General features: G+C 45.2%; 8 protein-coding genes across 8 annotated transcripts; 1 reads left to right on the forward strand and 7 right to left on the reverse strand.

Moving 5' to 3' along the window:
* Positions 1 to 376: 376 nt before the first annotated feature.
* On the reverse strand, positions 377 to 1,722 carry F5Y00DRAFT_208681 (uncharacterized protein). Its single transcript, XM_048005475.1, has 2 exons — positions 1,088 to 1,722; positions 377 to 1,021 (listed from the first exon to the last, which is right to left on the reverse strand). Exons 1-2 carry the CDS (start codon positions 1,428 to 1,430, stop codon positions 393 to 395), a joined length of 972 nt encoding a protein of 323 aa, XP_047860172.1. The 5' UTR covers positions 1,431 to 1,722; the 3' UTR covers positions 377 to 392.
* Positions 1,723 to 1,969: 247 nt separating this feature from the next.
* Positions 1,970 to 2,712, reverse strand: F5Y00DRAFT_266779 (uncharacterized protein; the record flags this gene model as incomplete). Its single annotated transcript, XM_048011981.1, has 2 exons — positions 1,970 to 2,409; positions 2,547 to 2,712. 2 exons carry the CDS (start codon positions 2,710 to 2,712, stop codon positions 1,970 to 1,972), a joined length of 606 nt encoding a protein of 201 aa, XP_047860173.1.
* Positions 2,713 to 3,153: 441 nt separating this feature from the next.
* On the reverse strand, positions 3,154 to 4,577 carry F5Y00DRAFT_266780 (RTA1 like protein-domain-containing protein; the record flags this gene model as incomplete). Its single annotated transcript, XM_048011982.1, has 5 exons — positions 3,154 to 3,441; positions 3,495 to 3,754; positions 3,846 to 3,959; positions 4,024 to 4,159; positions 4,215 to 4,577. The coding sequence occupies 5 exons, from the start codon at positions 4,575 to 4,577 to the stop codon at positions 3,154 to 3,156; spliced, it is 1,161 nt and encodes a 386-aa protein (XP_047860174.1).
* A 423-nt stretch (positions 4,578 to 5,000) lies between these two features.
* On the reverse strand, positions 5,001 to 6,868 carry F5Y00DRAFT_274396 (uncharacterized protein; the record flags this gene model as incomplete). Its single annotated transcript, XM_048013347.1, has 3 exons — positions 5,001 to 6,405; positions 6,557 to 6,723; positions 6,819 to 6,868. 3 exons carry the CDS (start codon positions 6,866 to 6,868, stop codon positions 5,111 to 5,113), a joined length of 1,512 nt encoding a protein of 503 aa, XP_047860175.1. The 3' UTR covers positions 5,001 to 5,110.
* Positions 6,869 to 7,657: 789 nt separating this feature from the next.
* F5Y00DRAFT_249211 (uncharacterized protein) lies at positions 7,658 to 9,053 on the reverse strand. Its single transcript, XM_048009563.1, has 3 exons — positions 8,589 to 9,053; positions 8,163 to 8,524; positions 7,658 to 8,108 (listed from the first exon to the last, which is right to left on the reverse strand). Exons 1-3 carry the CDS (start codon positions 8,693 to 8,695, stop codon positions 8,026 to 8,028), a joined length of 552 nt encoding a protein of 183 aa, XP_047860176.1. The 5' UTR covers positions 8,696 to 9,053; the 3' UTR covers positions 7,658 to 8,025.
* Positions 9,054 to 9,889: 836 nt separating this feature from the next.
* On the forward strand, positions 9,890 to 11,961 carry F5Y00DRAFT_249213 (uncharacterized protein). Its single transcript, XM_048009564.1, has 2 exons — positions 9,890 to 9,971; positions 10,072 to 11,961. The coding sequence occupies exon 2, from the start codon at positions 10,288 to 10,290 to the stop codon at positions 11,815 to 11,817; it is 1,530 nt and encodes a 509-aa protein (XP_047860177.1). The 5' UTR covers positions 9,890 to 9,971; positions 10,072 to 10,287; the 3' UTR covers positions 11,818 to 11,961.
* A 178-nt stretch (positions 11,962 to 12,139) lies between these two features.
* F5Y00DRAFT_274398 (zinc carboxypeptidase A) lies at positions 12,140 to 13,830 on the reverse strand (the record flags this gene model as incomplete). The annotated part of the gene is made up of 6 exons (XM_048013348.1): positions 12,140 to 12,377; positions 12,505 to 12,873; positions 12,940 to 13,051; positions 13,118 to 13,198; positions 13,289 to 13,455; positions 13,506 to 13,830. 6 exons carry the CDS (start codon positions 13,828 to 13,830, stop codon positions 12,163 to 12,165), a joined length of 1,269 nt encoding a protein of 422 aa, XP_047860178.1. The 3' UTR covers positions 12,140 to 12,162.
* Positions 13,831 to 15,955: 2,125 nt separating this feature from the next.
* Positions 15,956 to 17,493, reverse strand: F5Y00DRAFT_208761 (glycosyltransferase family 32 protein). Its single transcript, XM_048005477.1, has 2 exons — positions 17,139 to 17,493; positions 15,956 to 17,079 (listed from the first exon to the last, which is right to left on the reverse strand). Exons 1-2 carry the CDS (start codon positions 17,239 to 17,241, stop codon positions 16,244 to 16,246), a joined length of 939 nt encoding a protein of 312 aa, XP_047860179.1. The 5' UTR covers positions 17,242 to 17,493; the 3' UTR covers positions 15,956 to 16,243.
* Positions 17,494 to 18,518: the final 1,025 nt, after the last annotated feature.

Raw genomic sequence — 18,518 nt, forward strand, 5'->3', positions numbered from 1 at the left:
GTGGTGGGATTACATATTGTTGCGCCTTTAAATTTAATGTCTCGGTGTTGAACTTATAGCCTGATCCAAAACAAAAATTCAGAGTCAGGGGAATCAGAGGTACCTAAGCTAAGTACATACATGCTAGATTGGGAGGTGAACTGATGAACTAGGAATTATACAGTAGAATACTCATCTATCGTCCAATACGCCCAGTCCAATGCTCTGTCCTTTTCATACGGTAATGATACACCGATATTCTTCTCATCAACGAGTATACCAAACTCATGTCATATCCGATATAAACGACGTTAGTAACCTATATACAGCGGAGTATCGCAGCCGGTTGGCTTATATAGTAATTGCCACCCTACTTTGTTGAAGATCATGGTAGTAAGTTTCTGTCAGGCTCACTACCACCACCCGCTCTTCTTGGTTTCATTACTGGTCGACTTCCCGTTCGAACCGACCTGATCTAGAAGTCCTCCATTCCTTTGATTCTCCCGCTCCTGATCGAATGCTGCCTTCGCCTTGTCCTTTAACGCCTGTTGCGACCCGTCAACCGCACCAGCGATACTCGACCGCGAAGACAGACCCGATGCCGCCGCGGCTTCTTTGTCGAATTGTAAGGGCTCCTCGCTAGCCTCTTCATTCTTTAACCCGCCGAATAACCACGAAGTGAGCCCCTTCTTCTTCTTAGGCTGCTCCACCTCGTTCGCAGCGGACATACTACTCTCGGTCATAGACTCTCCCGGCCAGGCGCTTCTCTCCGTACTCTCAATTGCGCCCGATTCCGAAGCAATTGGCTTGGGTGAAGATAGCAAGGGTGGTAAGTTTATGCCTGACTGTCTAGCTTTTTCCTCGGCTTCTTCTACAAGCCTAACTTGTTCCTCGGATGCTGTACCCGTTATGTACGCCAGACGTGCAGCTTCCAGACTGTCGGTTCTAAGCTGCTTCTGAAGAGCAAAAAACTCGTTCCGGCGCTTGCGGTTATGTACCATCATATCGGCTGTTGCGTAGACTGTGACGAAGAGTGCAAGGCCTATTCAAGCATATAGCAATTAGAACAGGGTAGGAAAAACCAGAGAATGTATATAGGGAGCATTACCACTAAATCCGATCAAACCCAAAACAGTAAATTTGTGAGCGGCATCAAAGTACCTCCTAGACACGTCGACAACACGGTCAAACCGCGATGTCTCATGCTTCCTCGCTGCGAGATGTGCGGCCCGCAGCCGACGTACGCGCTCTTCCATGGTCTCCGGCGCCGAAGGCCTGGGCATGCCGGGCGGCGGCATACTTCTCTGGGTTGTCTGCGACGAGGTAGCGGAGGTGGAAGAGCTGCTTGACGACGGAGGAGAGCGGGATGAAGCTTTCGCTTTCGCATGGGGGGTATTAGACGTAAATCGCGTGGCGTCGGCGACGGTCCGCGGGCTGTAGTCTATAGCCATAATTTTGTATACGTATTTGCGCAGGTGTATTTAATCAGGATTGACTTCGTTAAGTAATCTTGTTACCTAGTGTTTGTTGTTTGTCGAGGTGGATTGGCGTATATTCTTTAAGCCGTCACATTTATCATTTATCAATAAGTCGCCGATAAATTTTTGAGGTTCGCCATAAAATCGACTGATGGATAACGACTTATTAGAGCTTGCAGCAGTCCGCAGCTTCCTTATAGTACCTAAAGTACCATACGGTAGGCCGGAAGTACCTAACTTTTAATCGATACTACGATTAGGTACCCGACGGCGGGGTAGCGATTGAAAGTTTCACCGTTCCGCTGTCGATTTTTGCTGTACCCATGTGATGATGTGATTGACCAATGGTGTATCCGTATATGTGGGATGGTCCACTATGTATCTTTTTAAGTACATATTTCGCTTTATTAAAATTACACATCTCACATCTCATCAACACATTATTTGCGAATTTCCATTTTATATCAACCATTTACATCTATTCTCCCTTCTAGCAAGGGGAATCGTCTAGTTTATTCGTCGTCGTTTCCACTCGGTGGGAGGTCTTGAGTACCTCTACCGTAGTCTTCTCCAAATTTCTTCCCTCCGATAAACAATGGCTGCGTATCCTGAAGCACAAATACCATACGAGCCCAGTTAGTGGTACTCGGATTGCGCCAGGCGTGCATCGTTGCTCGCTGAACTGCTATATCGCCTCGCTTCATATTTGTGATACTGCCGTCATCTAGTTTCATTTCCAGTTCTCCCTCGATCAATATACCGAAGTCCAGCGACTTGGTTCTGTGCATCATACACTCATATTGCGGCCCGAAGTCGACCATGCGGCAAACGGTCCCGCCTTTAGTAGCTAATCCGAGGTTTCCTCCCGCGATTATCTCGTCGTGGAATTTTATATCTGCATCGTTGTTCAAATCGGGCAGAAATTTGTTGGTATAAATCTGGTTGAAACCCACTATAACAAATAACAGCGTAGGTTAGAATATGTGACATATAAGAGCTCAATAGGGGACTTGAAGCCTAAGATTATCTCCATTCAAGAGTTCGGGATCTATATTTTAAGGGGGGGATGTCGTTAGAGCAAAAACGTACTGATGCCCCCTTCGAAAGCCTTCCACGCTGCCGGCCGCGCCGATTGCACAATTGCCTTTCCCTCATCATTGTGGCCTGTTAGGTACGTGGTGGTACTCGGAAGATCAGGAGAAAGCTGGGGAGACGGCTTCGCCGGTTCGTTTGAGGTACCAGAGCCTGAAGTCATTTTGTATGAATATTAAACGAGCCTCTTGTAAGTGGTCAATTGCTTGGATATGTGTTCTAACATATAATTAAGTTTATCCCAGATATATGAACCGTTGTGACGAGCGAAGCAAAGAAAAGATGCAGGAGCAAAACACGGTGAGGGGTCCAGGTAAAGTACCCCAAGGTGGCACCCAGAGATCATCGGGGAAAAAAGTGCTGTTCTGGATATATTACAAGTATGCGAGACGGATGCTCGATCCTCCATAATGCGTATGCATGTCTAAGCTACACGGGCAGTTGGGGTTATCCGACAGACTACTCCACGAATCGGACAGCGCCATCTCATTAGACGAGCCTAATATGGCTACATTTTCCGTCGTACTCCTTGGTCATCTAAACGCTATTACCGATCCTAGTACAAAGTTCTAAGAAGGACTTGGTTGACCAACCTAGGTAGGTATTATGGTCGCAGATTTTCCATCTCTTCGTTGTCGGATCCTTCAAGCTTTCCAAATTGTCCTCTTTCTTTCCTCGTCCGAAAACCGCTCACGCAGGTCGCAAAAAACCCAGGCATCTCAGACTCGGGTCCTACAAGAACCCTTCCCGGAGGTATGATGTTAAAGCCGAGAATAGCTAACATCATGGGAGCAGTCTCAAGTACATAGAAGTAAGTTTCGTTGGTTACCAAGGGGTTCGATACGCCAGTAGAGCCGGACGAGAACTCGACTAGTCTGAATATGATACGAATCTTCATGAACTCATTAGCAATAACTATAAGTGATGCGTATTCCCAATACTTACCGTGATGAAGGTTAACGTAGTATATAGCGTAAATAATAAAGGACGCCAGCTTAAATTCCTAGCTGTTGTCTCTTTGGGAGTTTTGACGTTGCGCATTTCCAGCTGGAACCCAACTGCGAACGCAACAAATATGACTATAAAGAACTGTTGCAGTCCGATACCCCCCATATAAATATGGATAGCCTTCAACTGATCCTCCGGTGGTGCAGTCGGACTAGCCATTGAACCACCTACGAGTTGAATCACGAACGCAACAAAGTCTAGTGTTTATCTGCGATCAGCATGGAAAAAAATTTCGAAGGCCAGGCACGCCAAATATGCAGCGGTTCTTATAAGGAGAGAAGTCCTTACCAAATGTGACAAAGCCTGCAGCTATGGCTTGTGCTGGTATATTAAATATCTTCCGCGAAGGAACGAAATAGTATATCATTCGACCGAGAACCATATAGTCGAATGCGTTCACCCCTATTACATCGTGTTAGGAGCAAAACAGAGCTTACTTGGTAAATTTAGTCATACGTCTACTTACACAGCGGCGAGAGCAAAATGAATATCTGGAACACGAGATATACACCAGAACTCTGCTGATAGCGAGTGCTGATAGTGCGAAATAGGTAGGCCATCGTTTCCCAGAGACTAGCCATGACAATGACCCAGCAGAATTTCTATCAGACCGTATTAGTATCATTTGACTTCGACCAGCCGCCAGGATCTAATTACCTTCCTATGAGCTATTGCTTGGTATAAATGGGTGAGAGTAAGGAGCCCAAAAATAATGGTGAAGGCCATTGCGGCAGAGAAGCTTGGGTAGTAACTCCAAAGGGCATTACATGTTCCTGGAGGCAAGTACCCGTTTGCGTCTGGCTCAATTGTCTGGATACATGTCGGTATTACGATGTCGATTGTCTTCGCCGGTACAGTAGCGTGAGCGTTGGTAAACCCGTCTATCGTGGCATGTTGCGTAGTTAAGAAATATACACCTGTATTTACTGAGGCGTCCGTCACGACAGATGTTGCTTGTCTAGTTGCTGCCTGGAAGGTCTGGGTGAGCCCTTCGGGTGCCATGAGGGTTGGCGTAGCCATTGGAACTAGGTATTGTTGTTATAGCAAGGAGATCGTAGCGAACAGCAACAATAACGGTGACGAAGTCAGATTCCAAGAGTGCTTTATAATGTTGAAAAATGTCTACGAATTCTATTTAGATGATGTAGACGACAGCCTCCGCTTGAGTCTTATATGCTCTTATATGCTAATAAAACTAGATGTAGCTTCGTAGATATCTATCATACAACGCTATGGGGGGATGGATCTATGGCTGAGTCCTGGGCTGTTACATAGTCCGAGCTGGCCAATCAGCAGTTTGGAAGCGTTCCATTAATGCACAACTCCGCCTCGACAAGACAGAGATTCACAACTCTACCAATTTTAGCTTGAAACTTGGTAATTGATGTTAAATGTAATTAACTCTTGGAGGTTAAATTAATCGTAAATAGTTCGTTCTCTAACCTAAGTTGATTCTAGGAAATTCTATTAACTACAAGTGATTACTGTAACTTCGATCTAACCCAAGTCTCAAATTCGCATTGGTCTTTTTCCAAGAAGCACCGTCTTAAGTATCATATTATCTCAGCAACGAAATCTGTTTGGAGATATATATCACCCTCAACAGTCCTCCTATAGAACCCAGCCATCCTCCCCCGAATCTCCTGGTCTCGTGCGTCGACCTGCATGCTAAGCGCAGGCCTCGTGGTAGAATCTCTTACTCTCATTTCATCAGGGGGCAAACCAGGCCAGACGGGCGTTGTGAAGGGGTTATCTTTCTCATCTAGCAGAACGTCGTGTTCAATCTCAACAATGCGACGGCCAACTGCATGCATTGTAGAGACTTCCCAGAGGTTTTCCTTAGCGACTCCCAGCCTTTTCATTAAAGAAAGCGCCTCGATCCTAGTCTTTAGGCATCGGCATTTCATCACAATATAGTAAAGCAGTGGTACAAATCCCATTTCAAAGATGAATTTCCGCGTGCCTCGTGAATTGTCGGGTTTAAGTGCCTTGGCCGAATTTAGTTTTGCTGCCGTAGCAACCATCAAGCGGAATCTACCAATATACTTGTCGTATACTGTCTCATCGTATTCGAACGCTGTTTCTACCCATATTCGAGCAATCTCATACCGCAAAAAAATGCTACAGAGCATCTCCTCCGGCCTTGTGGGTGTCGAAGGACGGTTTCGCAGATCCGAGAAGCGGTCGTTCCAGTCATTCAGCAAAACTCGTGTATTGTCCTGTTCTACTAGGAGAGCTCGGCTTACGGGACAGCGGTGCATATCCCCAAGCCGATAGCAATCTCCGCTTCGAACAAGACGGATAGTTCTGAGTAAAACGCCATCGATGAAGTATTGCGCCTCTTCAAAGGAAGCGAACGATTCTGGAACCTGGTCTTCTAGATTGATAAGTTTAGGAAAGCTTGTTTCGTCTAGCGCAAAGAAGAAGGGGAAGATAGTTAGTCGTCGAAATATTGGAGAGAGATACTCCTTGGTCCAGGGAAAGGCAGCCTCAGCATTCTTCAGAATGGATACTCCATGTTTGCAGTGTTGTATGGCCGCCCCTTGGTTATCTTGTAAAAACTCAATGCATACAAACAGGATACAAACTAGTAGCACCAAGGGCTCGTTGTTCATAGACTTCAACTCTCGGATCGCCGAATTATAATGGCTAAGTGCGAATCTGTTATCGACCGGCCGCTGGGCAGATTGTGACCGGGTTTTCATGCGCTCGTATAGCGAACTAATTGCTACTACGGAATGTCTGACAGCGGGCTCGAAATTGCAGAATTGCATTACCAGATGGGTCCAGAAGTAAGGGTCCATCGGCCCCGACAGAGATGGCCCGGCAGCCTGACAGAAGAATTGTACTTGACATAAGGGTTAGTATAACACTCCTATAAATCATTTATGAATACTAAGCAGGGTCTGGGCTAGTATTCCCCAGTACATTCCGCTAGGGAGTACTGGCCTATGATAATAAAGATCAGTGGAGGTAAAGAGATGTTCAATGTTACGTACACGCTCTCCTCTCCTCTACGTTGTCGACTCCTGGGAATAAATGACGGGGGCGGTGCCACGTGAGATCCGAGGACGTTGTAGCCTGCACATACCCATCACACTTTCGGCCAGTAGAGATACAGCGCTGGCAATGCGGCTTGCCTTCGTCGCATTTTACTTTGCGGATTCTTTTCTTATTAGCTTCCTGTGGTTTTTTTCTATTTTTTTTTTTTTAAAAAAAAAAATTTATAAAAATTGTTCGTCACATTCGAGATCAACGTACTTGCATGTTGAGCAACCCGTCCTAACTTTAGTGCTGCCTTTACGAGCCATAGTAATGTTGTTAACAGCTACGTTGAGACTAGAGTCGTAAATGGAGCTCGATCCGATCGAACCTGTGATAATCTAAGTAAGGCCCCGCTTAAGAAGGTAAATAGGCGTGAAAGGTTTCTAGATTGATGTCGTCGTTGAGAAACGTTGGCAATGATAAACCTATCAATTTCTTAACCTACCAGGTAGTCGAAGCTCAGGAGTCAGGGGTCAGGGGTCAGGGGGGCGCAGCTGGAAATACAGGTCTAAGGATTGCAGAAGTGGGGATCAAATCCGATCCCGCAAATCAGAAGAGCGAATAGTTCAGCCCTACGTTAGGTACGTACACCTCCGCCGGGATGGTAAGTGTTAGGGGCTCCACTTGAACCATACACAATATACAGGTAGCTGCCAGGGAATTTTATATGGGAAATCCCCTGACTTTTACTTATCAATTTCTAGAATCATGAAGATACTAGGCCTCGCATAAGCCACCAATATATACTACTACGTATTTTCTTCATAGAAATCGCCCTGTAAGTTACCTGTGGATTATGAATGGTTCAAGTGGAGCCCCTAACACTTACCATCCCGGCGGAGGTGTATAAGACCATGATTGTTACCCGCTCTACTTAACCTATTTAAGTTACATACCTAGGTACCCAATCGATTTATTCTGCTGCCTGCATGCATATAAGCCATATAAGCCAAAGAATAAAGGAACGAATGTTACCTAGGGAGTAGCATATATAGAACCGTAGTGACATACTTACTCTTCAATGCTGTCTTATGAAAGTATCTCCTAGTGTTGGCGCAATTAACAAGTAACGTTACCAAGAGCCCGATAGGTACTTAATATAATATTGATGATGAAGTTTTAATATTGAGACTATTTCGACTGAAAAGCGGCACCGAATATCTTCAAGATAGAAACCCTAATAATACTATCTTACAGTAATTCGAAGAAACAAATACGATAAACACATTAGTCTTCCAGCTAGAAAGAATAATTAAAGGCATACTTGAACTTTTATTACCCCTATAATGAAACAATTAGGTCATGCAGTATTAGGAGAGTCCGATAGCAGTGCTCTACATGTTTTGTGTCTTATGCATGCATCACGGAATTTTTATCCTTTTCCTCTTCCCTTGGTTCTCATCTAGCAACATGGCCAACCAACTTAGTCCCCGTTATAACGACCTTCGCCGGCGCTCTTAAGTAGAACGTCAACAATCATGAAGTCGGTGGTCATAAAAGCCGAGCCTACACCAGTTATTAGTAACTATCTAAACTCTGGGGGTGCGTTTGGTTACTCACCATCAGTCCATTTGACCTTCCAAGTATCGTGGCCGTTCGGGAATGCTAACCATTGTCCTTCGACATTGTTGGTAAGCTTGCCGTCCGCAAGCTGGAAAGTGTCCCACTGGGCAATGTTTCCTTCATCGGGTTTGACTGTTTGCGGGTTCATCATGTCGACGAGAGTCAACAGATTAGGCGGACCCATGAGTCCAATAGAATGGTCGACGATGCCAACTGGGTACGTGTGTAGCTCATTGCAGCCCTGTTTTTCACTATCTACGGTGTAGACCTTGACAGGGGAGATATCGTCTCCGTCGAAAACACCCAATGTGTTGTTCTTTAGCGCAAGGAAGCGGCCGTCGATTTTCTTGTTGGCCGGGCTATAGATGTTGTTAGTAGCGGTAAGGAAGATAGCGATACTAATAGAGAACGGGTTGCAATTACCAAGAGATCTGGAGTTCGTAGAGGTCGAGTTGTCGCTCTACAAGCGGGGCGGCGGAGGCGAAAGTGGCAAGAAGGCCAAGGGGGAGAAGGCTGACGGGCCACTTCATTGTGACTTTAGTTGAACGAGGTTTTTGTTATCGAGAAGTAGTACGAAGAGATTGAAGATTATAGGATCAGAGTGATGGTGTGGCACAGAGGTGAAACTTTATGTTCTTGTTTGTGATTTAGGATGTGTCGTGATGATGAGAAGACGATGTTGGAATTTCGAGGAGAGGAAACGGGTGAATTTAAGTTCTTTCTAAACGTACTGTAACTACCTCATAGGCACTTAAGGTATGGGATGGTGATAGAAAGTACGAGATGGCCAAGGCAAAAGCAAAAAGGTTAGGTACCTACATAATTAGATGAAAAAGGTACGATGATGGTATCACGATCAGATCGAGGCAATCACGACACGTCTCACACCACATGTACAAATTTTATATTTTATATAAGTTTGATGCCACCCAAGGATTCTAGCCCATACGAGTGACTATACGTACCCTTATCGTTCTAGATCTCGAGTATCTTAACTTGGAGGTTTCCAAAGAGTCCAGTAGGTACCTAGGCATATTAAGTTTGGTATAGAGTACTCTTGGTAATTCAATAGGCGTGTGTGGTATGTATGTAGTACTAATTTTAGCTTAGGATTGACCCAATAGGCTCCTTAGCCCGCTACAAGGTAGCATGATCTACCACTAAATTCCCCATAGTGGACCATAGCCACTGAGCCACAGGTTCCTGGGATTACTTCAACCGTAGGCTAAATCAACGCCCACGCCAAGTATCTCCAAGCATCCCCGCAACGACTCTACAAGTCCTGAAATAGAAGAATTCAATTTACAACTCCCCTTCTATCTCATTCCCTTCTTCCGCTACCACGGTTCCAGAAACTGTCAGAATAGTCAAATATCCACAATCCCCGATGCTACCCGTTCTTCTACGAATATCTATATCATATTATATATAGGAGGTAGGTATACATCTTACAACTCGGAGACATGGCCGACCAAGACAAGGCCCGTTCGACGGAAGCGGAACACACCTCCGTCTATACGTTTTATAGACCGACATATACAATAGATATCTTTAAACTCGCCGGGGTTGCATTTCCCCCGAGGGATAAAATCATAGGCAAGGGAGGATACCTGATCCATGACTTAGGTACCTAGAATAAAAATCTCAAATCTCGATACGTCCTCTACCTTACTTGGCTACCTCCAGAATCCCGGGGTTACGTTTAGCCACGTTGCGCTATCACCTGTTTATTCACATAATCTCATAGATCCTAATGGCTTCGGGTACTATGTGCATGTGCAGCTAGTTTGAATATCATCCCACCAGGTAAGTCTACTCCAGGAAGTTTTCTTACAAGTGCCCAACGCACGATGCATTAGTCAAGGCAAGAAACTCCTAAAAGGGGGACGACTTAACGCATAGGTAGGTATCGCTATGGATGGTAGTTTGTTCGTTTGTTTATTTTCGTCCAAGGAACAAAGACCTCAGTATGAACGCGTGTGCCGCTGGAATGTATGTTGGACCTAGCCTGGATTGTCGATAAATTCCATCGAGGAATAACACCAAACATGGCATCTTTTTCTTTACGCATCCGGCCCTAGCTGTGCTGAGCTTCGAGGGGTTGAAGATTCCCTGCCGAATCATGCGACATGAACCAATGGCTACCTCTCGCATCGCCTCATATCATGCCCCAAAGCAGGAACTGCCGCGGCGTGCTCATACGGGAAACATGTCGTTGAGTCTCGCTTTAGCCCTCAAAGACAGCGCGCTAGGAACAACTCCGTTGGGCCATCAGCAAACTTTCTTGTCTTTACTCAAAGCAGACGCTCCTTATGTTGTCGCTGCTATCCCACGTATTCTCTCCGCCGTCGGCGCGTCAATAATTGATCGTCGACGGGAAGCAAGCTGGGCTGAGTTACGGGAAATAGCATTTTATTCCCTGCTATCGCTCCTCGAGATACAATTATTGCTATCTATCTCTCTACTGTGGCTAGCGTTTCCTGGCTTAATCCTTTTACCTTGGTTGGCCTTGCAAACAGCTTGTGTATGGATTCTTATCCGTTATATAAACGGTGGGCCGCGGCCTTCAAAATTCGTCACGGAGAGGTTTCAAGATGACATCTCAAGTAGCGAAGAGCAGCGCTTCGATTGGTTTGTTGTTGGTGGATTTATGCACGATGAGCACATGCGCCAGGAGCTTGCACCAAAACTAACGAGAATCTTTGGTCACGACATGCACATCTTCGTGGCTTATAAGCTAGGCTTCTTATTCGACATCATGCTTATATTCCTCCAACGAAGTCTCCATATCCCTACGACAAGATCTTCAAACCTCTATAACTCCGTTCGAGCAAGCCTATTGAAGCCAGAAACGAAAGGTGTTCGCATCCTTGCGCATAACACGGGGGCTCTGGATGTCTCATGGCTACTCTCCCGCCTTTGTGCCGATTTCCCTCCTGGAGATCGACTAGGCAAGCTCCAGGTGTTCACATTCGGCGCTGCATCCATAGAAATGACCTTGCCTCTTGGACATGTCTCATACCAACGAATCGAGGATGACTCGGAATCCCTTTACCCTTTAGTCACCCATTTTGCGTTTACAGATGACCCATTTGCGCAAATCGGCGTGCTTCTTGGGATACGCCAGAGGTTAGAAGGTCGCTTCGTAGGTAGTCTATACACCATTCATACCACTACGCTAGTTTCAGCAAAGTCTCGCCTATTACCTCATAGTCGTCATTACACCCTGGATGACTACTTCAACGCTCTCCTACCCGATGGGAATCCTCGACACGGCGTACTCAGCCAAGTATGCAAAATAGATCGCGAACTGAGTGAAATGCGAGAGCTGGCTGCCTTGGCACAGAGCGTTACTAACGAGCGGCTAAGGACACGAAGGCAACGTCTAAGCTGGACCGCGCTTGGAGCGACGGCAAATACCACGTCCAGTGGATACGATGGGCGCGATGATAAGTCACAGCCTTTCTCTCTGGAAGAAGTTAGGAAGGAAGGCAGGTCTTTGGAAGGGCTCAGGGGGTATGAAAACAACCCACTAGTAAATGCAGTGAATGATGCTAGATATCGCATGCGTTCTAAGAAACACGCGACGGGTGCAAAAGTCATGGCAAACACCGAAGCTTTAAGAGTGAATCCCGGTAAGTACAAATACTAAAGGTGTCATTATTACGGAATGAGACCTCTGCTAGGAAATAGTATTGTAACATACTCAAAGGGGAGGAGGAGGAACGGCGACGGGGTTCGCAGTCTATATTCTCTTTAGATTTACCCGTTATACAGTCCAGCTAGTAAACATACCTAGTTAATAGTAAAAATAATATCATAATCCAGGGCAATAACATCCCTACTACATCGCAATCCTATAATGCTACTATATGGGCTTATAGCTAATTCGAAATACCCCCCCTCTTTTTAAAATACCGTAGTATTTTTTCAAGCTCGATATCTACGTACGTCCTATGCATAGTATAAATGGTGTCGCCACTGTAAGGTAATACTTTCACATATTTGCCCATAAATATTTCATGCCTTCCCAAACTTCCAAGCTGCTGGGTAGAATCTGATCGGCTGGAAGTACGAAGCCGTAAGAAGTCGATCTAAGCTCAATTCCCCATCCGAACTCAGCCCCGGCTGCGTCGGTCATGTAATCCCTGCCATTTCCACTCGACTGGTACAATACTAGACAGCCTGGGCCATAATCGAACGTTGTATTGTCTATATTGAAGACTGTTAGGACACAAGGATCTGGCGAGGAGTCTCCGGGAAGATTCTGCCAGGGCTTGGGGCTGTATCTGAGGCTGCGACATGAATGTCAGGGGGGGTTTTAGAGGGATAGACATACATGGCTGTGCGATCCTGGCGGCTGTCTCACCAGCTAGACTTATCTGACGGTCGATATTTTTTGGAAAGCTATCACAGGTGTAGCCGTATGAGAGTAAAATTACCTGGGCGTAGCTGTGCCAGTCGATATACAACTTGATGCCTTGGTTAGCAGCTAGCGTTTGAGCGAATTCCATCAGCGCAGCAGTTTCAGGCGCGTCGCCGGGCTGATAGCCGCTGAACGTCTCGGAACTCGGGTTGGAAGAAGACCCATCGCCTCCGAATCCGACAGACCAGTTTCGGTTGATATCTGTGCCGACTGCGGTTGTGTTGTCTCTCGTCTGCCGATTCTTCCTCCAGAGCCGGTTGGTTGTCTGGGAATATACAAAACCTTAGTGGTGTTAACTAGAGATCTGAATTATATTCTCCTGGAGTCATTGTGGGACCAGTTACTCACCGTCGGGGTTTACAACCGGCAGGACGTAGAAATCGTAGTTGTCCAGCGCAGCTTGTACCGCCTTGTCATTTTTGTATCCAGTCACTATTTGGTACAAGAGGTACTCGACCACCTAGAATAAAGATTTGTGAGTTAGTAGTTCGATATACCCGCCGGACTAATCCACGCCAAAACGTACAATTGAGGTGATCCATTCACGAGCATGTACATTCCCATTGAAAAAGACTGCTGGTTTCGAATTCTTGCCGCTGCTACCCCACTGTAACATCAAAGGTTAGCCAGCGCCCTTTTTAATAAGTGGTTTGATAGAGTATAAAAAGGGAGGGGGAAGGCTACTAATGTTGCATACGAGATGAATCCCCTGAATTGGCCTTCCCTCGAATGAGGATCCGACTTGAATAAGCTCTGAGTTGTTGGCAAACGAGGCTTGGAGATCGGCCCAGTAGCGAACGTGATCCTCGTAGGCGTGGTATGAATCAAACCAGGATAACCCTGGGACACCATCGCCGTCAAGTTCTACGTCGACAGTCAGTGACGTATTGAAGAATTAGATTTTGAACACAAACCCGGATAACTACCCAAGGAACCTTCAGTTGCGATGTCTGCTCCTAAATTTCTGCTCAAGATAGTAGTATTAAAGTCGAGCGTATCGAAGGCCGCGACATGTTCTGGAGGAACCGCAATATCAATAGTCGTTGAGTTGCCATGACGGTGATTATGATTAAGCTCTATGATAGATAAATCATCGAATGTTGATTTTATGTCAGCAATGTCGTTGCTCGTATCGATCCTATAAACTTTGAAGCCATCAAAGCTGATACTACCGTCCTGGTTAGCTAGAACAATAGCTTTAAAAGCTCCAGTAAACCAAATAGCAGTAACGAGCTTCATGTTGTCTACGGATCGAAGCGTATAAGCTAGAGTTAACTAGGTCGGAGAAGAGAAAGAAAATATATTATATACACTATTCTAATAACGAGCATATCTACTGTTCTAGAAGGCCTTTGGGGTCGAACAATGCAACGCGAAGTCGCAAGCATTAGCAATAGCGGTGGTCGCCTTCCTAAATCCACCACCCACTCCGGCTTGGCACCGATGATGCCACCACGGTACGAAATATCGACAGAGAGGCAGATTACTATTCAACAAGACCCGACTATCGCCCATGTCCCGGGCTCCCGGGCTAGTATACCGTCGGCCACAAGAGACGGCTTATTATATACAGCTCTGCTATTTTGCTAATTGATTAACCATCGCCCCCCTTTTCTAAGCAGGAACTTTCCAAGAAATATATGTTATGTAGATTCGGCGGGTAATTCATGAAGAGGGCTGTAGTGTCCGTACAATTCCGGTATTTGATCTTCGCTTTTGGGAGGTACAGGTGGCGCTACATTGACACCATTCGGGGTTGTTGCGATCTGGGACGTTGGATACACGGGGGTTTGGTCTAATTGAGTTCCGGATTGTTCCTTAGTTAACATCTTATTCATCTTCCTTAGCCTCCATAATGCATATATCAAGCCTACAATGAGTAGCACCCCTATTGCGGCACCGATACCAATCCCGGCTTTCGCGCCATCGCCGAGATCAGATGAAGGCGAAGCTGTCGTGCCGACAGAAGAGGTGTTATCTGATTGGGATGCCACATCTGTATTAGTAGGCACACCGTTTGTGGAATCATCGCTAGTAGCATTAGGTGTAGCTGAATCAGATGCTGAAGTCGCTGTTCTTGTTGAAGAAGTTATTGATGTTGAAGAAGTTATTGATGTTGAAGATGTTGTCCCCACCACTATGAACCTGGTTGAAGCTGCATTCCAGGTTGCTGATGTAGTCGGATTGTGCGGTCCAACAGAAAACCGCCCGTCTCCAGAATCACAGCAATTTTCCGCACCATTACAACAATACGACGTGTCGTCCTTAGTGACGTTTGCGCAAGAGATCAGGTCAGTACCGCCTCGGGATGCACCTTCGTATTCAAAGATCATGTAAGCCAATAAATAACGTCTAAGCCAGATAGAATGTATCTAAGCAGAAGTTTGGTTAACTCACCTAAGCAGTAGTTTGCACAGTTCTCTGAATCCCAATTCTCCTCCGAGCAAGAACCCCGGATTACAGCTCCGTTAGGTCCTTGACATAGACCGTTGGAAAGACAAATAGTACCAATGCCACCACCGCAGCAAGCACTGGAATCTGCATCTTGGTTGCAAGGATAATCATCTTCAGCCTCTTGTTGATTAGGATAATAGCAACGGTTGATGGCAGCAAAAGCATTACAGGCGAAATAAAAAAGTATAAGCCGTAACCAGAAAGCTGACGGCCTCGCCATTGTAACTTTCATATCCTCGCAATCTACCAGGAAACGACAAAACAAAGCAAACAAATGGTAAATAGAACGATTGATAGGGGTAGCAGGTACCTATTCCGAAGAATAGAAGCAATGTGCTGCCAGCGCTGTATGTAGGCGGCCACTTTCAACCCTTGTGCGTCCACGAGCCAAGGAATGGCCTAAATGATGCCAATGTGCCCATATCCGAACATAACTCCGAATATGTCAGCTCAACTAGTAGCCCATTAGGTTCTGTCACAACGCCCAATGTGTAACAGATCTGAACTACCTCTTCGGTGACTAGAAGGCTTATGCAAAGCAAGGAAAGGAGTATATTATTGAAAGTCAGGGGCTATTTGTGGGTCCCTAACCATGTCTTCAACAATTAACTACAACCAACAATTCATGAAAAGCAACCAACAACTACAACTACAACCAATAACCAATAGACAGCCGGGATTTTCCATAGGACATAAAACTCAAGGATAAAACGGCATTATTCCTTCTCGATCCCCACAAAGCTCGAAATCCAACCATCCCGGATTTCATCCACACTGTACCTATTGTCACAGGAGAACAAGCCTCAAGGAAAAAAAGAGAGAGAGAAAATTACGTCTAGCTGAAATATATGTAATCAGTACAACTAGTGAAACTTCTGAGAAACTTCTGAGAAAATTTTGAATTTATTAACATGATGTGCTCCCCGACATATCTTGCCGAGCCCCTCTAATTTCACGAATGTTACGCGATCGTGAGCCACCCAGAGAATATCTGTCCCCAGCAGCCTAGATTCCACCCAGTTTCGCACTATAGTACAAATCCTGTTGTGTACGGAATACCATCGCATAATCCCTAGATAGTCAAGCGGTCTATGAACCCGCGGTGAAGCTTGCCTGAAGTATATACACATTATCATGGAAGCCAAAATGACTTGTGCACCATGAGAGGCATAAAGAGTAATCCCAGATCTGTACGCCGTCAACCCGGATGGCTTCCACGCCAAGATGCTATAAACAGATGCTCAACTAGAATACCAGGATCCCCCTTTTCGAGATAATGGTCTTGCGGTAGCCAGCCGAAAGAATCCTTAGGCAGTACCAATACATCTCCAATGAGCTTTGGCTCTTTGAGACTATCAAGTTCATCTCCAGTGTGCTTGATACCCGTAGCATTCGTGAAATAGTCCATTAGAACCTCGGTGAATGCAAAAGGACCCGTTGTTGCCATAACATCCTCGAAGGTGACGGTTCCTCCGGGCGTCTTCGATTGAAATAACTTCTCAAGATTCCCTTTGACTCGATCCACTAGTTTAGCTATAGCCGGGTGGTGAGGCTTCGCCAAGATAGTATATTGCGCGAGCTGAACAGAATATGGAGAACCTCGCCAAATGGGTCTTTTGTGGTGATCGTTCTCAATTCCAACTACAAGATTCGCCTTGTCTAGGTATTGCCGAGGAACCCATTCAGAGACAGGACGGTGAGGGAAGACATCAATATCAGCCCATACGCCACCCTCGACAAGCATCACACAATACCGCAAGAAGTCGGCCCTCAGGATAGGATCAGTGAAATTGGCAAAGAGATCCGCAATAGCCGAAGGGAGACGGTCTGCAATGAAGGTTTCGCCGTTGGCGTCGGTGATACGTTCATATCGATGCTGAGGGTTTACGACACGCCATTGGTGTGGAAAGCCAACAGTTCGGTCAGTCGGGTCGTCGGAATCATCTTTCCAGCTCTGCCAAATCTTCTTGGGGAAACCCGGGGGAAGTGAAGGTTGGGACTCGGCTGGCGGCTTTATATTGTCTGGCGATTTCACTTATAAATGAGTTAGTTTATAGCTAAAAGGAAGCCTAGTGAGAATATGATAAACTGACAGTTGGGTGGATTGGAGCCGATAGAACTATACGAAGAACCGAAGGCTAGAAGAAGGCATGAGACAATAGTTGCGCCAATAATTATCAAATATTTTCGAGACATTGTTTAATGCGGAACGCCGAGTTATCTTGTCATTCTTCTTGTCGGAATGACTAGGTAACTAGTCGGAATATGAAGAAGTAAAACCACGGAAGACAAGAGCTACACATCCAAGAAAGCTTACTGCACTAACGACAAATCACCTATAGTAGCATAGCTGACATCGAAAGTTAAATATAGAATAGGAATAGGAATAGGAATAGGCCTTGATTTTTCTCATCGTTATGAAACACAGTGTGACAATGTCACGGCGCCTCTTGATTGGGTTAAGTGTTGGTTTGTTGATTCGTTGGAACCTGTTGGTTCTACTTTCTGCATAAGTTGATTACGTCTCCCTACCCGTTTTATGGCAAGGGGCACCAACCTGGCACCAATTTTTCAACTGGAGGGCACCACGTATTAGCACTTTCGAGACCTTGAAGAACTGGCATCTTTAACACTTTTAATACCTTTAATACCCTCATCACCAGTACCTTCGAAGCCCCCGACACCCTCGCTTTTAACACCCTTTAACACCTTTAGCCATGGCTCGGCACACTCAGAAACGTTATCTTAGCGAACTTAAGCCAGAATTCGAGAAACTAGTAGGCTTACGCCCGTTTGCGCCGCCGGCGCTATATAACGCATGGTTTATATGTTTTTATTTATATAAAAGGCAACCCTTTAGGGCTGTACAATAGCCCGAGTTTACGTCACAACACTTACGTAATCACCAGGCCGCACCCCCGATGGATTCTACAATAACGCTGAGTTTACAACCTAGCTAAGCGATTGATTTAGAGGCTGTTTGTAAACATAAGCATGAAAAAACTTATGGGGGGTAAGCATAAGCATCAGCAATGCGTTTAAAGGTATTACTTAACTTATCCCCACCATAATCTTGCTTGTGGAGTGTTACAAAATACTTCCTTTTCCATCCAATAGGCTTTAGGAATTTTTGCTGAATTTGAAACGCACTAACAAAGGTGCTTTTTAAGGTTGATTAATTGTGTTAATGGCTTTTTACAGCGTTATTACCCATTAAACGCTTTATAATTATAACGCATTTAATGGGGAGGTTATAACGCATTTAATGACACTTTAAAATGATATATTTAATGAATGTATACGTTGTAATTATAACGCATTTAACGAATAAATAATAATGAGTTTTATAATTTTAACGATAACGACGACGAGGTTAAAAATAACTTCACTTATTATAATACATATAAGCATTTTAAGCATTTTAAAAGGTAAACATAAAACCATAAATAATAAATGACTTATTAACTTAAAGT

The sequence above is a fragment of the Daldinia vernicosa genome (genome assembly GCF_022497035.1).
Source record: "Daldinia vernicosa strain CBS 139.73 unplaced genomic scaffold F5Y00scaffold_80, whole genome shotgun sequence".
Classification (NCBI taxonomy): Eukaryota; Fungi; Ascomycota; class Sordariomycetes; order Xylariales; family Hypoxylaceae; genus Daldinia; species Daldinia vernicosa.

Excerpts from the sequence above, each read along its gene's own strand:
- F5Y00DRAFT_208681 (XM_048005475.1), bottom strand. The coding sequence starts at position 1,430 with ATGGCTATAGACTACAGCCCGCGGACCGTCGCCGACGCCACGCGATTT. Across the intron at positions 1,022-1,087 it reads GGGTTTGATCGGATTTAGTG|GCCTTGCACTCTTCGTCACA; the intron begins GTAATGCTCCCT and ends ATGCTTGAATAG.
- F5Y00DRAFT_249211 (XM_048009563.1), bottom strand. The coding sequence starts at position 8,695 with ATGAAGTGGCCCGTCAGCCTTCTCCCCCTTGGCCTTCTTGCCACTTTC. Across the intron at positions 8,525-8,588 it reads TACGAACTCCAGATCTCTTG|CCCGGCCAACAAGAAAATCG; the intron begins GTAATTGCAACC and ends CAACATCTATAG. Across the intron at positions 8,109-8,162 it reads GAAGGTCAAATGGACTGATG|GCTCGGCTTTTATGACCACC; the intron begins GTGAGTAACCAA and ends TAACTGGTGTAG.
- F5Y00DRAFT_249213 (XM_048009564.1), top strand. The coding sequence starts at position 10,288 with ATGCGACATGAACCAATGGCTACCTCTCGCATCGCCTCATATCATGCC.
- F5Y00DRAFT_208761 (XM_048005477.1), bottom strand. The coding sequence starts at position 17,241 with ATGTCTCGAAAATATTTGATAATTATTGGCGCAACTATTGTCTCATGC. Across the intron at positions 17,080-17,138 it reads CGGCTCCAATCCACCCAACT|TGAAATCGCCAGACAATATA; the intron begins GTCAGTTTATCA and ends CTCATTTATAAG.